This window comes from Pecten maximus, chromosome 9 (genome assembly GCF_902652985.1).
Source record: "Pecten maximus chromosome 9, xPecMax1.1, whole genome shotgun sequence".
NCBI classification, from domain to species: Eukaryota; Metazoa; Mollusca; class Bivalvia; order Pectinida; family Pectinidae; genus Pecten; species Pecten maximus.
In genome coordinates, this window is record NC_047023.1 from 34,200,659 (window position 1) to 34,214,690 (window position 14,032).

At 36.6% G+C, this 14,032-nt stretch overlaps 1 protein-coding gene across 1 annotated transcript; it reads right to left on the reverse strand.

Annotated features, from left to right (window-relative positions):
* Positions 1–993: 993 nt before the first annotated feature.
* LOC117334996 (long-chain fatty acid transport protein 6-like) lies at positions 994–13,479 on the reverse strand. The gene is made up of 11 exons (XM_033894885.1): positions 13,368–13,479; positions 11,113–11,510; positions 10,694–10,804; positions 9,908–10,126; positions 8,574–8,732; positions 7,962–8,086; positions 6,232–6,423; positions 6,009–6,120; positions 5,487–5,682; positions 4,316–4,413; positions 994–3,176 (listed from the first exon to the last, which is right to left on the reverse strand). Exons 2-11 carry the CDS (start codon positions 11,471–11,473, stop codon positions 2,866–2,868), a joined length of 1,884 nt encoding a protein of 627 aa, XP_033750776.1. The 5' UTR covers positions 11,474–11,510; positions 13,368–13,479; the 3' UTR covers positions 994–2,865.
* Positions 13,480–14,032: the final 553 nt, after the last annotated feature.

Here is a 14,032-nt window from a genome sequence, read left to right on the forward strand (position 1 = left end):
ATTTATTTAATATGGAAACATTCCTAAGAATGGTTTTATCAAGTTAAATACGATACCTAATATTGTTATATTCAAGTAGGGAATATTTGATGGTGGAGTGGTAGAACGATTGAATACTTGCTGCTCTGAGTTTGTGGATTTTATGGTTTAAAGACTGGTCGACATAATGGGAGTTTTAATTGTGGTAGAATGGAATTGTTGATATTGTGTAAACAGAACTGTGATAATATTTGTAATAAATCAGTATTTATATTCCGAAAATAAATGATATTCTTTTAAAATCCAAATCTTGTATGAATAAAGGTAATTCTTTAATGTTGTATTGTTGTTGGTTATATCCATCTGATTCACTTTAATGACTCCATTATCTTACATCCTATAAATTTCCCTCATACTTGATTCAATCTAGGTTCAATGTTGTTTTTAAGGTTCTGTTTGAAACCTTAGAAACAGGAGTAAAATCCGTATAATTGACAAATCTGACCCAGCTCTGTAAATGTACTTCATAGCTCAGCTACACAACGTTAACAAGGCAGTCTGTGATGGGTTGGATTCGGTTGCCATTGTTTAACGTCCAATATCTATTGTCATTTAAAGAAAGTTTCTCATGTGTATGAGATGCATACACATGTACGTGTGTATACAAAATGTATGTGTGTTTTGATATCCTGCGATATATTTAAACATTCAACTACTTTCGGTTGGCTTTCATAAATCTATGAATGCTAACTGAAAGTAGTTCAATGCTTATATTTATCATTTGTGATTTTGAATCCCGTTTCCATATTTATTAATATAATTCAAATGTCCCGCCTTTATCGTCCACGAGTCCTGTCAACGGCTTACTTGTGTTCTTCCGAGTCTTGCCAACGGCTTACTTGTGTTCTTCCGCTTAAAAAATAGTCTGTGGAACAATTGAATTCACAAGAATAACTAGTGTACTACAAATATTTGATACATATAAACATGAAGACACTACATATTAACTTGTTAAATTTAACTTTCGACAACAGAAGTTTTATTTGCCACTCTTTTATTATGCAGAATGTGTCATTTCTTTACTGTTAATCATACAACAGTTGACAGTTCTGAGTTGGTAACGCCCACCTACAGTTGTTAATGTCATACAGTGGTAAATAGTCGTGTTTGTCTCCATGTCATTGCACAAAATTGATATATATGGCTTTATAGCGCCACCTCACTGAAACATACTGCTGAACATACCAAACCGGTCACCTTGTACTGACAACGGGCGAACCTGTCGTCCCACTTCCAAAACCTTCCTTACAGGGCCGAACGCTCAACTAAAGGTCAAAAGTAAGGCAGTGTCAAGGTAGACATTAGGAAGCAGAAAGTTGCAAAGAAAGAGAGAAAAGATTCTTGCAATTCTTTCGCCCTACCTGCTTCGGACGGACACGTAAACATAAGCTCACATCTAGTCCGCAATGAACCCCAGAATATTTATCCTTGTTATATACATTGTACATGTATACGGGTATTGGTCCGGTTTCGTATCCATTGTTAAAATGGAACCAAGAATATTTGATAGCCTTTCCTCTTAAATTATTCCAACTGCACCGGTTCCATATTAGAAGTTAAGAATGAAATAGGAATATTAATACTGACCATATATCTACGTGCAACGTTGAATGGACCTCCGATTGTTATGACAACTTTGCTATTTTAAAATATACGATATATCTCGGGTTCCAGCAGCGAAATAAAAGTTACGACGAATTTTCAGGTAGAATTACCACACACTCATCCAAAATTGTCCTCATTTTGTTAACTTCTACACTTGTTATGCTCCTTAAAAACTGTTGAAGGGGCTTGGCACGAATTTTATAAATGATAGTCCATATATATGTATTATAGTGGACTATCATTTATAAAATCGTGCCAAGCCCCTGTGGTTGAAAATAAGTAAATCACGACAGGGAAAGCTCTCCATATGCTTGTGTTGTACCTGTACTTGTAGATTCGATCTGTCGAAAATTTCTCATTAGCAAATTTGTGTTGATATTTGTGTGTGCCAGTATGAGCATTTCATTGCAAAGAACATTTTCAGGAACACAAAGAAAACCAATCTTATTAGAATTAAACTTGTAATTCCCATTCCTCTACGATACACTGCTACGTTCCTTAACTCAGAGACGTATGTATATCTCTATAGGAAAGCATTACATGTATCAGATAAGTTTCCTTCCATTCTGTAATGTTAATTTAAGGTACTCCCTTAGTTAAGGAACATGACTGAAACTTGAGCCAGTATAAACCACAGGGACCTGGCACGAATTCCCAATCACGGTTACAAGGACCGTGTGATGTATCAACAACTAGGTTTACTTAATGTATGGAATCTAAAATATCAAAAGTATATCTTTATTTACGAATAAACAGCCAAAAACCGTAACATTTCACGGTAGAGTGCGGCGTACACAAAATCACACTCGGAAAAATGTAAATCGACGATTACTAAAGTTGTAGGTATTACTTCCATTTCATTTAAATGTTAGATTTTTAAAATAATAATATGAATTTATTAGAAAAAAATGAGATTTCATTCATTGAGCCGTTGTTGAGAAAAAAAAAATATGTATATTCCTGGTACGGGGATCGGGTCCGGGTCCGGGACCGGGTGCGGCGTACACGAAATCACGAGGACCCGTGTGATGGGAATTCGTGCCAGGTCCCTCTGGTTTCAACGTTGAATACGGACCCCAGTTCCATTTTCTACGTGGTTCAATGTTAAACGTTACACACATTATACATTCCGTTTAAGTGTTTGTGCTGATTTCAGTACTTTTTTCTGCTTATTCCATAATTCCAACTTCCGTTTTGAAACAGTCCACTTATGATAAATTCTTATAAACGTGACGTCACAACACGCTGGTAAATGTCCCGGGTTAAAAGGGAATATGTACGCCTTTCCACATCTATATAGTAAACAGGATCTGCTATTTTATCTATGTCAAAGCCCTCATTGACCAGATTTAATTTGCTATGCTTCATTGTTTGTGTGACTGCGAGCTCTTTTTTGAAGCGTAGAAATAATGGGCGTGCATATACCGGAAGTTCTGTTTCACATATGCAAAATACAGCTTTGAGCATTTCCGGTTGTACGTCTGTTTGGCCCTTCAACGAAATGGCAGCCATCCCAGCACGTCCGTCTGAATCTGAAAGTCATGTTAATGTTAATAAATGTTATCACACATATACAACTTCCCCTTAAATTGACATGTATATAGGCAGGTTTGATTGTGTTCCCTGATAAAATAGTATTGTGACAAGTGCCATTTGTGTACAAATGTATGGGGCGCCGTTTTACTATTTATTCCCATTTGGTGATATCACCTATTCAAATGAGTGATATCACCTATTCGTTTCATTAAGTGATATCACTCATTCGAATAGGTGATAATATATCACTTATTGAAACGAATAGGTGATATCACCAATTCGAATAGGTGATATCACTCATTCCAATAGGTGATATCACTTAATGAAACGAATAGGTGATATCACCAATTCGAATAGGTGATATCACTGATTGAATAGGTGATATCACCAAATGGGAATAAATAGTAAAACGGCACCCCATACAAATGATCCTATCACACGTTTTGGTCCAGGAATTAAGATCAGTAAAACATAAAAGATATAGCGTACATAGTTAAATCACGGACATTTAACAATATATACATAATTACCACAATTTACCTCGTCGCTATTCCGATTACATTTTTGATATATATATTTTTTTTTTGCGTGAAGCAGAGACGCTACTGTGATCATATGAACGCGTTATAAATCAAATATCTATTTACATAGTGAGACATATCTGTCGGCTGAAACCTTAATTAGTTGTGATGTATTCATTTTAGTTGTTTTGTCATTTTATCGCTGTTCACGTCAACATGTATATTTTTCAATCAAATAATGTTTACTTCATCCGAACAAGTCTGCTAAACCGTATGTACCAATGTCACATGAAGTTAAATACGCTTACCCTTCCGGAACGCATGATCTTAATGTATTATCCTTGTACCTTTTCAAGGGTCTCCGTGCAAATATACATTTTTGTTCGTAATTGTCCCCGTTTATCGATCTTGACTTAGAATTACGTTTTTTTTCAACTTGGCATTCTCTGTTGTTTTTGTGGGCCGTATTTATCGAGATTTGTTGGAATATTTTTGTTTTTATTAAACTATCAAACATCTCAATTCTATCAAACTATTGTAGTTATAAGCAGAGAAACAATACTCATTAAGTTAGCTAAAGATTATGATTTTTTTTCTGAAAACTGAAATTTTACCCGGTACGAGGACTCCGTACACATTTACATCCTGTGTAAATGGAAGCGTGCTGATGACGTCACAGACTTCCCTTGTGGAAACATTTTCACCTTTCCATCTGTAAAAATCGAAAGGATCAACTGTAGATATGAATTGGCAGAGATTCTCCTTCAGGTGACCACAACACCTATTTTGATATCGATGTAAACAAAGCGACGTAAGTTTCCTGGATGGTTGATGTGAGCGGAAAATAAAAATCAATGATATGGTAAGGAGTCATCTTTATAGAATAGGATAATAATGTTGAATTTCAAACACGAATGAATATGTTCAAATTTGCACAAAAATAATCATGTAAATATACCAAAATGTTAGTCTGGACATGTATCTTAAAATCACCAATAACTTGCTTTAGATGCAAACAGTTTCTTCTGTAGAGGTACTTTGTGGTAAGATGTAGCAGTGAATAAATTCTAAGTCACGCAAATAACTAAACCTGAAAAAAACCAAGCTGTTATGATCACAAGTGTCTATAGCAAAGGGTAGAAGCATTTGTTTTACTGGATTTGAAACATGCATTTTTCGCATGTTTTGTTGAAATTTACAAACAGCTTAACACATTACCTGTCAACAGCAAGTCCCACTGTTTGCCATGACACATACTAAAAGTTCATCATGTTACTTCTGTTAAATTGCACCATAGTAGGAATTTATATGCTAGTATAATGTAACTGTTTTTACTGGATTGGCTATTTAGATGCTCCTTAAGTGTGAGATACACTTTACAGGGGGTGCCAGTACAGGGAGTGTGGTCCACTATATGACCTACTGCTAGCCATATTGATGGTTGGATGCTCTACTATTTCCGTTTTGTCAATCGTGTCCAGATAATCATATTGTGGAATTTGACGCCATATACATGTACATACTATCCAGGAAATATTTCGTGGTTTCATATAAAATACTTCATTCCACACCCTCTAAAATCACTTTCTTATAGTTTTCGCCATTCCATCTCGGACATGTTATCGTGGTCTTCATTAATCAGGAATCGGTTGAATAAAACTATAAAACCTGTCAAAATGTTAGTTTCTGAGTTCTGTCATATAAGTATCTTAAATTTGATGATATTTCATCAACTCGTCTCGAAGTTTTAATACTGGTATGTATAAAACCTGTATAATGTCCTACCGAAATGTATCCCCTACTCGATCCCGGAAGTAAATGTAATATTGGTTGTCCATGTAAACTAAGTCGCCGAAGTTGAAGTAGCGATCCCCTTCCTCAAATACATCACGTAGGATCTTTTTCTCACTCGCCACAGGGTCCCCCTTGTAGAATCCGGAATACGATGGAGGGATCCCGGAGATTAGTATACCCTCCTCGCCTGGGTAAATCATAATATCATATTAGACATTATGTACATCGATCTTATGGATAACATTAAAAGGTTAACATGTTAGGTAATTGGATATTGATCAATCTTAATTTGTCGAACGTATCATTGTATTAGTAAGTCGTTAAAATAGCGCATGCGCTGTTTCATTTAGATAGTTAACTTGGGGTAAAATAATTATTAGAAAATAAACAATACGACATTATGGTATTTCTTACTGTTTACATTTCAGTTTATCTGTATAATAAGTGTTATCTGTTAAATTGACATCTTAACTATCGATATCGATATCTTACATGTTCAAATCGATGTCTTACCTCTTTTAATCGGAACGCATCTGCCTTTGCTGTTTCGGACAGGTGCGTCGGTAACTACGTCATACTTGATGACGTGACTTGAAACGCCAAATCGTCCTTTCGATGCTACCCGCTGTAACAGTACACAGCCATAATAATGAAATGACCCTTCCCTTAATGTTGATATTTTATAATAAAACGATTAGTTTCACTGAAATCAGAAATAGTGCGCAAGTCTCCTTACCATGACAGGAGACCATCTGCCAATGGCGCCCACTTGGCCGGTGACATTGATGAAAGTTGTCGTCCCTTCAGTGGCACCGAAAAACTCGGCGATCCACGGGATTCTAAATCGTGTCCTGTACTCGTTCCAAATGTCCGGTCTCAAGCCGTTTCCTACCGCCACACGGACAGAATGAACACCGTCCATGTCACTCTGATAATGCAATGAAATTTCTGGATAGTTGGAAGACCTGTGGAGCACCCCCCCCCCCCCCCTCCCTTTTTTGTTACATTATCGTACTTTCAAATGACTGCTGTTGATTAACCCCGTTATTTTTTTTATAATCATTTAATGAAGTAAAGAGTTGGTACTTATATTTTATAAAGAGGAACTAAATAAATCTATATGACACGAGCCTTTCGGCAAATAACATCAACTTATCGAATAACTTTAATAAATGTAATTTGACATTTACATGAATTTATGATTCATTAAAATAGGATGATCGAGCCGATTACTCACCCAGACAATCGTATGACGTCATTTATACGTCAGAACTACGTCCCGTACTACAAGGGTTAAATACTGTTTAATATGAAAATAATGAATAGTTTCTTATCGTTATGAAAAATCCAAATGTTATCAGTCAATTTCGCAGGAAATCCTGTACAACAATACTTTTGACTGATGTTAAGTGGAGTGTCCGGAACGTTTATCACCTGAGGGTTTATGGTTTATCATTTAAACAAAAATGTCAAAATTTGTCTGCTTATGTCTATCAGTGGTAGGTATATAATAAAGGGGAAATATTCAGACAACAGGATATGTCCGGTATAGATAAACTGTCCCAAACCCGCGTGTAGTTACGTCCATGCATGATGAAATACGAGTAAAACTAGCACACTGTGTATTAATGCAATACATGTCCTCTACAAAACCCTGCTTGTTATTACACTGTAATGATTTATAAAGATGACGTCCTTTGGTGCTAATATGGGAAAATGAAAAGTATACAGTTAGCTTGTAACTGACTTAATTGTGATAACACAGGCAGTTATAATGGTAGTATTTTTACTAATGCTTTATATAAAATGAAAATGGGGTTTAAAAAAAACGGAAACAGCAACTATGATTTACAACCCTGAATCTCAAACTCAATCAAAATATGATTATCCTTTTGGTCATTTGGTCATAATCTTCCATGGAACGAAACCGCCAGAGCGCTGATAAGGATTTTCTCAAAAGAGTAACAGCGACCTTCACCAAACAACCCTGACAACCACTGACAAACTTTGATGTTACCTATAGGCCTTCACCTTGACCCAACAACCCTGACAACCTCTGACAAAATTAGTTCTTTACTCCGAGCCAACCACCCGGTAACTTGTGCGAGTGGGGGACTAATAGCCTTCAGATTATTTATCTATTTCTGTGTACACACGTACTACCAGGGGTCAATATAGATAACACCTTACTTGTAGATTTCAGATAACATGAATATAGATATATAGGACCTGAAGTATAAGCGACAAAATTATTTCGGTATTGTCAATAAAGTAAACATTTATATGGAATATCTAACCATGTTATTACACTCGATCATCATTGAACATCTAATACACTTCAGTTTCTAAACGAGAATGAAAGGTACCGAATTTTATAAACAACCATTCGTTACCTGCCATCTGATCCCTGTCTATACCGTACGTCGTTTTGTTTTACACCCCTACCCGTTATAAACAGTCTCGTACTTTTGGAACCCTAAGGAGGTATCGACAGAGCTCTCCGATGTACTGCAGAACTGTCACTCTGTATTTCCGAACGTCCTCCCAGTAATGCCGAGCTGAAAACTTCTTGCGAAGCACGAGCGTGGCACCTATGAAATAGATAATGCATTTTTCAATGCTACCATTTCAATATAAAACAATAAGACTTGTTGATATTCTGGATGTATCATTATCGTGGCAGGTTATTCCACGGGCATTCGTAACTTTATATTATATATTGGTGTATTGACAGACGAGCCAGGGCGCCTGTGGTCATTTCAGTTTATGAAGCTGAAACTCATAGCTAAGGGACTTTTTCTCCAATTCAATAATCACCCAACGTCCCCAAATGGATAGTTATATGTACATGTTAAACAGACATCGTCATTTGTTACTGTTTGATTATAATCGCTTACTTGCGAGTATGCTAACTTACTTCATGTAGACGGATAACCAAGATGGGGATTATATAAACAAGACATTGATTATCTTCTCTCCGCCTTGTTTGGCATGGTTCGAGTTTCATGTCTTTAATTTAATCAAACACGTGTAATTAAAAATTGAGAAACGTGACATCTGTTTTGTGTGATTACGTACCGACATCTATGGTGTTGAAGAGACCGTGTCCACAGGCGGCGCTGTGGTAGAGGGGCGTAACCACGTAGACCACATCGTCCTCATCATACCATACCTGTTGGTAGAACTTAGACAGACCGATCGCTTTGGCTTGATTCACTATAGCAGGCTTGGGCAAACCTATAATAGTAGCGAAAGTGGTTAAATATATAAAATTAAAAAAAAAAAAAAATTTACACAAAAAATCCAAATAGTGTCATCGGTGTCTATGTCCGATAAAAATGCAGTCAATATGTAATCGGCAGGTTGATGTTTATTGATCTTTTCAGAAATAGATATTTTTGTTTTTGTTTTGTTTTGTTTTTAGTAACTATCACACAGTCAAATACTACTAATGTGGACTTTATTTGAATACCGGTCCGTTTAGAGTAGGCGGACATTGGGTACACACTATCGTTAAGAAATTTCTATTTTCGTTTCGTTATTATTACAGCCATGATCAGAAGGTTGTAAACGTAAATACTTGGATATATATTTATTCTGATATATGTCAGGATGATGTATTGATAGCTCGCGATGATGTGGGTGACCACAATTGATATAATCATGACCGCAGGAACGAATGGATGTAATCCTTGTTGGGCAGAATCATTCGGAACTCCTCGGGGAATCTACTAGTACCGTATTTCGACGATAATACCCGATAAGCTAAGGATGGAAGGATGGGTCAGAGTAAGAAGTCCCATACGGAAAGATTCTAAAATGTATAATTAGATGGCATCCTCGATGAGAGACGTGTGATATACAGAAGACTTTTATCCTCTGGAATATCTGGCATTGTTATCCCAGTAATAATCAAGGGTATACCTCTTTTTTTTTGCTCACATTTTACTCTCATTTCATTATTTTTTCAAATTAAGAATTACGGTTTTATTAGCAGAGAGGTGTTTTCTGTTTTTATCGTTTGTCTCACCAGCTGTACCGAAACACTCGGAACGAACCGGAAGTGTAGATGTACCTGTTGTGCCGGAAGTGAAGATATAGCAGACGAGGGATTGACCTGTTGTACCAGAAGTGTAGAAATGGTGGGCCAGGAATTTACCAAGTGTACCGTTACATGTAGATATAGGAAACGAGGGATTTACCTGTTATACCGGAAGTGAAGATATAACAGACGAGGGATTTACATGTTGTACCGGAAATGTAGAAACAGCAGACCAGGGATTTACCTGCTGTACCGGAAGCGTAGATATAACAGACGAGGGATTTACCTGTTGTACCGGAAATGTAGAAACAGCAGACCAGAGATTTACCTGCTGTACCGGAAGCGTAGATATAACAGACGAGGGATTTACCTGTTGTACCGGAAGTGTAGATATAGCAGACGAGGGATTTCAGTGTAAGCGTAGATCGGACGTTTTTACAAATTTCTGCAGGATAAACTCCCATAAGTCCCAAGTCCATCGATAAGTATCCTTCTGGCAGTTCGGAACTTTCTTTCCCATACACATAGATTGGAATATCCGCCGGAAGTTTGTCCCTAATGGCATCAATAGACTCCAGAAGCTCGTCTCCTGGAAACATAGTTTGGAAAATAGGTTATGTTTGTACGTATAAAGAAAAATAATTGATTAAACATTTCAATCCACCATTGAGGAACGAGAATATCTTGTTAGTCATATTGTTACGTCATGCCGTGCGGATTGGAACTACATCACAGTAATCGACAATCTAGGACATAAAAACGCTCGCGAGTTTTCATGATACATTACATGTATGTACCTCAAAGTTAGGCGATCTAAAGATTTGAAATTAAACTTATGTTCATGGAAAATTTTAGAAAATAATGCAAGATAAACAGATTACATATGTACAGTATACATGTTCACTTCCCTATTTGTTCTGACGAGCGTTTGAATCTCATTCCGTTTACCAGGAAATATTAATTTACACTAATAAATCTTCATTTTATTTGTGAATAGCAGACATTTTTATTCTTTCAAAGACAGTACATTTTTTCAGTATAATTTTATCTTATTGTTTTTGATCTTACATTGCCAGACACTGAAATTGACTATTTTTAACTTGCGGTCAAACTTTAAACACCTATAACAATATGCTATTTTTGTTAGGATACGTACCGTTACCTACAATAAGGACTTTGGCGTCGCTGACCAGAATAGAGTGAAGTAGTGGCCCGGACTTGTTGTGGTAGTTTATAAAGGCATCCACTAGTCCTAGCTTTAGGAGACCTGGTAAAATACAACTCCATAGCAAGACTAGCAAACGGCAACATTATCAGGAAAGATTGAATTTCGCAAAGTTCCCTGCAAATATATTAAGTAATTTTCATTTCTGATATGGATTGCTTTAGTCATGATGAGAGTAATACTAATTTGTAGGTGCCAAGAGTGTCCTAAAGTTAAGAGAATTGAAATGGGCCTATAGAAAGTGAGGTAGGTTAACCCCATTATTCAACCGATATGAGAAACTCTTACAATTGTGACAAATGGTTTTGATGTTATTTACCATCTTCTATGTTGTACAATAGAACACCTACCCAGGAGAGTCCACACAAACGCCGGTTCATTATAGATGAGAGTGGCCACGGAATCCCCTTGCTTGAGTCCCCATGTCAGCGCCAGATTAGCCACTCTATTAGCCATGGTATTCACGAATTCGTACGTGTAAATTTTATCCTCGAAAAGAATGAACGGTTTCTTTGGCACGCGCCTAACTTGTTCCTCGAACATATCGATAATGAAACGTCCATTCTTTGCATCTCTTATACTCTTTGAAGCTTGTCGATTTGTCGATCGAATTGTTGTCAGATCATCCCGTATCCATGGAAACAACATCCGCCATGCCACAGTGGCTACCCCACCGGCCGCTCCCAGAATGACCCCTCCTCTATTTGACATCCCTAAATCTTCTTACCTCAGTCGGTTCATGCAGAATCTGTAACATAGAACAGATAACAACGCTAAAACACAAGTATGAAATATCACCGTCAGTTGTCGATCGAATTGTTGTCCGATCATCCTGTATCCATGGCAACAACATCCGCCATTCCACAGTGGCTACCCCACCGGCCCAGAATGACCCCTCCTCTATTTGATATCCAGTTATACATATAGCACAGACTCACGACAATTTAATGTGTAAATTCATATAGAACTAGTGATAGCCAATACTACACCCTCATCTTTCGATTTCATGGAATTGGACAAATTTCTTTCGTTCCTAAACATTATAACGACCTGGATCCAATTATTCGCTGCTAAAAGTACCATGAGACTACCATGTCTCCGTCAAAGTCTACAGCTCAGAAGATGGAGTTCATTGTTGTAGTCACCATAATATAGTATTATGCCTTGTCGAAGCACATTTGAGGAAGGATCTATTAGGATTCTAAATGACGTGGGTGGTGCAGATTGTTCAGTTGGTACTGTATGGTGCAATCCTCGTAAATTAAAACTATAACAAGCGATGTAAAGTAACCTCAATTATAATTCCTACTTAGACATGATATCTGCATACCAATCAACTTGTAATTATGTTAAAATGTGTTTGCCAACAGACTTTTACATATGTGACATTAAATATTTATGCTTTGAAATTTAATTCATTTTTGACCGTACTGTATCTAAATCTCAATTTGTACAGAAAGGTGCTGGTATTTGTACAATAATTTGTATTTAAAGGTTCCAGTATCTTGTTTTTCTTTTATATAGCCCTATGTACTGAAATGTGCAGGTATCTTGATTATTTTTGTACAATCCTATATACTGAAATGTGCTGGTATCTTGTTTGTTTTTTGTATAATCCTATATACTGAAATGTCCTGGCATCTTGTTTGTTTTTTGTATAATCCTTTATACTGAAATGTGCATGTATCTTGTTTGTTTTTTGTATAATCCTATATACTGAAATGTGCTGGTATCTTGTTTGTTTTTTGTACAATCCTATATACTGAAATGTGCTGGTATCTTGTTTGTTTTTTTGTATAATCCTATATACTGAAATGTGCAGGTATCTTGTTCGTTTTTTGTTTAATCCTATATACTGAAATGTGCAGGTACCTTGTTTGTTTTTTGTACAATCCTATATACTGAAATGTGCAGGTATCTTGTTCGTTTTTTTGTATAATCCTATATACTGAAATGTGCAGGTATCTTGTTCGTTTTTTGTTTAATCCTATATACTGAAATGTGCAGGTACCTTGTTTGTTTTTTGTACAATCCTATATACTGAAATGTGCTGGTATCTTGTTTGTTTTTTTGTATAATCCTATATACTGAAATGTGCAGGTATCTTGTTCGTTTTTTGTTTAATCCTATATACTGAAATGTGCAGGTACCTTGTTTGTTTTTTGTACAATCCTATATACTGAAATGTGCAGGTATCTTGTTTGTTTTTTGTATAATCCTATATACTGAAATGTGCTGGTATATTGTTTGCCTTTTGTACAGTCATTTCCATCAACGTTTAATTATCATAATCATTGGCGGAATGCCAGCCCATGAATGGGTCACCAAAATTACAGACTTTTGATAAACATGTAAGGACAGATTATGGCTACCAACCACGACAGAAATGAAAAGAAAATCGCGATAAGATAGATCCATGAGGACAGGTTTCGTTTAGATTAACATCACACAGGTAAACTGAATTTTGCTTTGGAATGTCATGCTTGTATGAGTTTCACAACTTACATTCAACAAAGAACATTTTGCAATTTTCATCATTTCATGTACCCGTGATAGTCATCATTATTTAATCCATGTAAACGTCCAAGTTTGTATTTTTACTTACATAAGCCTGGTGAGTACTTCTTGTCATATCATCAATCCATTTTCTCACCTGTGCAGACTGTCCTAGACCTTTCCAGGTTAACAGAGCATGCTAAGAATACCACAGGTCAGGACGTCGGCACGGACTCGATAGATATTAAAGGGGTCGTCTCAAAAGTTTACAGAACCTAGAACATAAAAATATGGGCATATATACTTCACCATAACAACATGGTTTACGCCTCATTAACGGGGTCACCTTCGAAATATACAATTTAATGTTCAATGGTGATGTTCAATGATCCATCATTTATTTGGAGGTCAAAATACAGTGTATGTACATGTGTATCCATTTTGTCCAGGTGAAAGTGCTTATAATCCACGCAATGAGCATCGCAATGAGAAGCTCATCGTTTATTGAAGCGCAAAGATGTGTGTCAGTATCACACAATTTCAGTCATAACTAATGTAGAGAGCCATAAATGGAAATATTCAGACGGATGTACTGACTTGGGTCATCGAAACATAAGACAGCTTGTTAGCCATCCTTGAGGGTGAGATTCAGAGAGATGTTAGGATTTGGGGCATGCCTTGATGTGAGAGCTTGTTAGCCATCCCTGAGGGTGAGATTCAGACGGACGTAGGGTCTTTGGACATGGATCGTTATGAGAGTGTGTTTGCCAACCC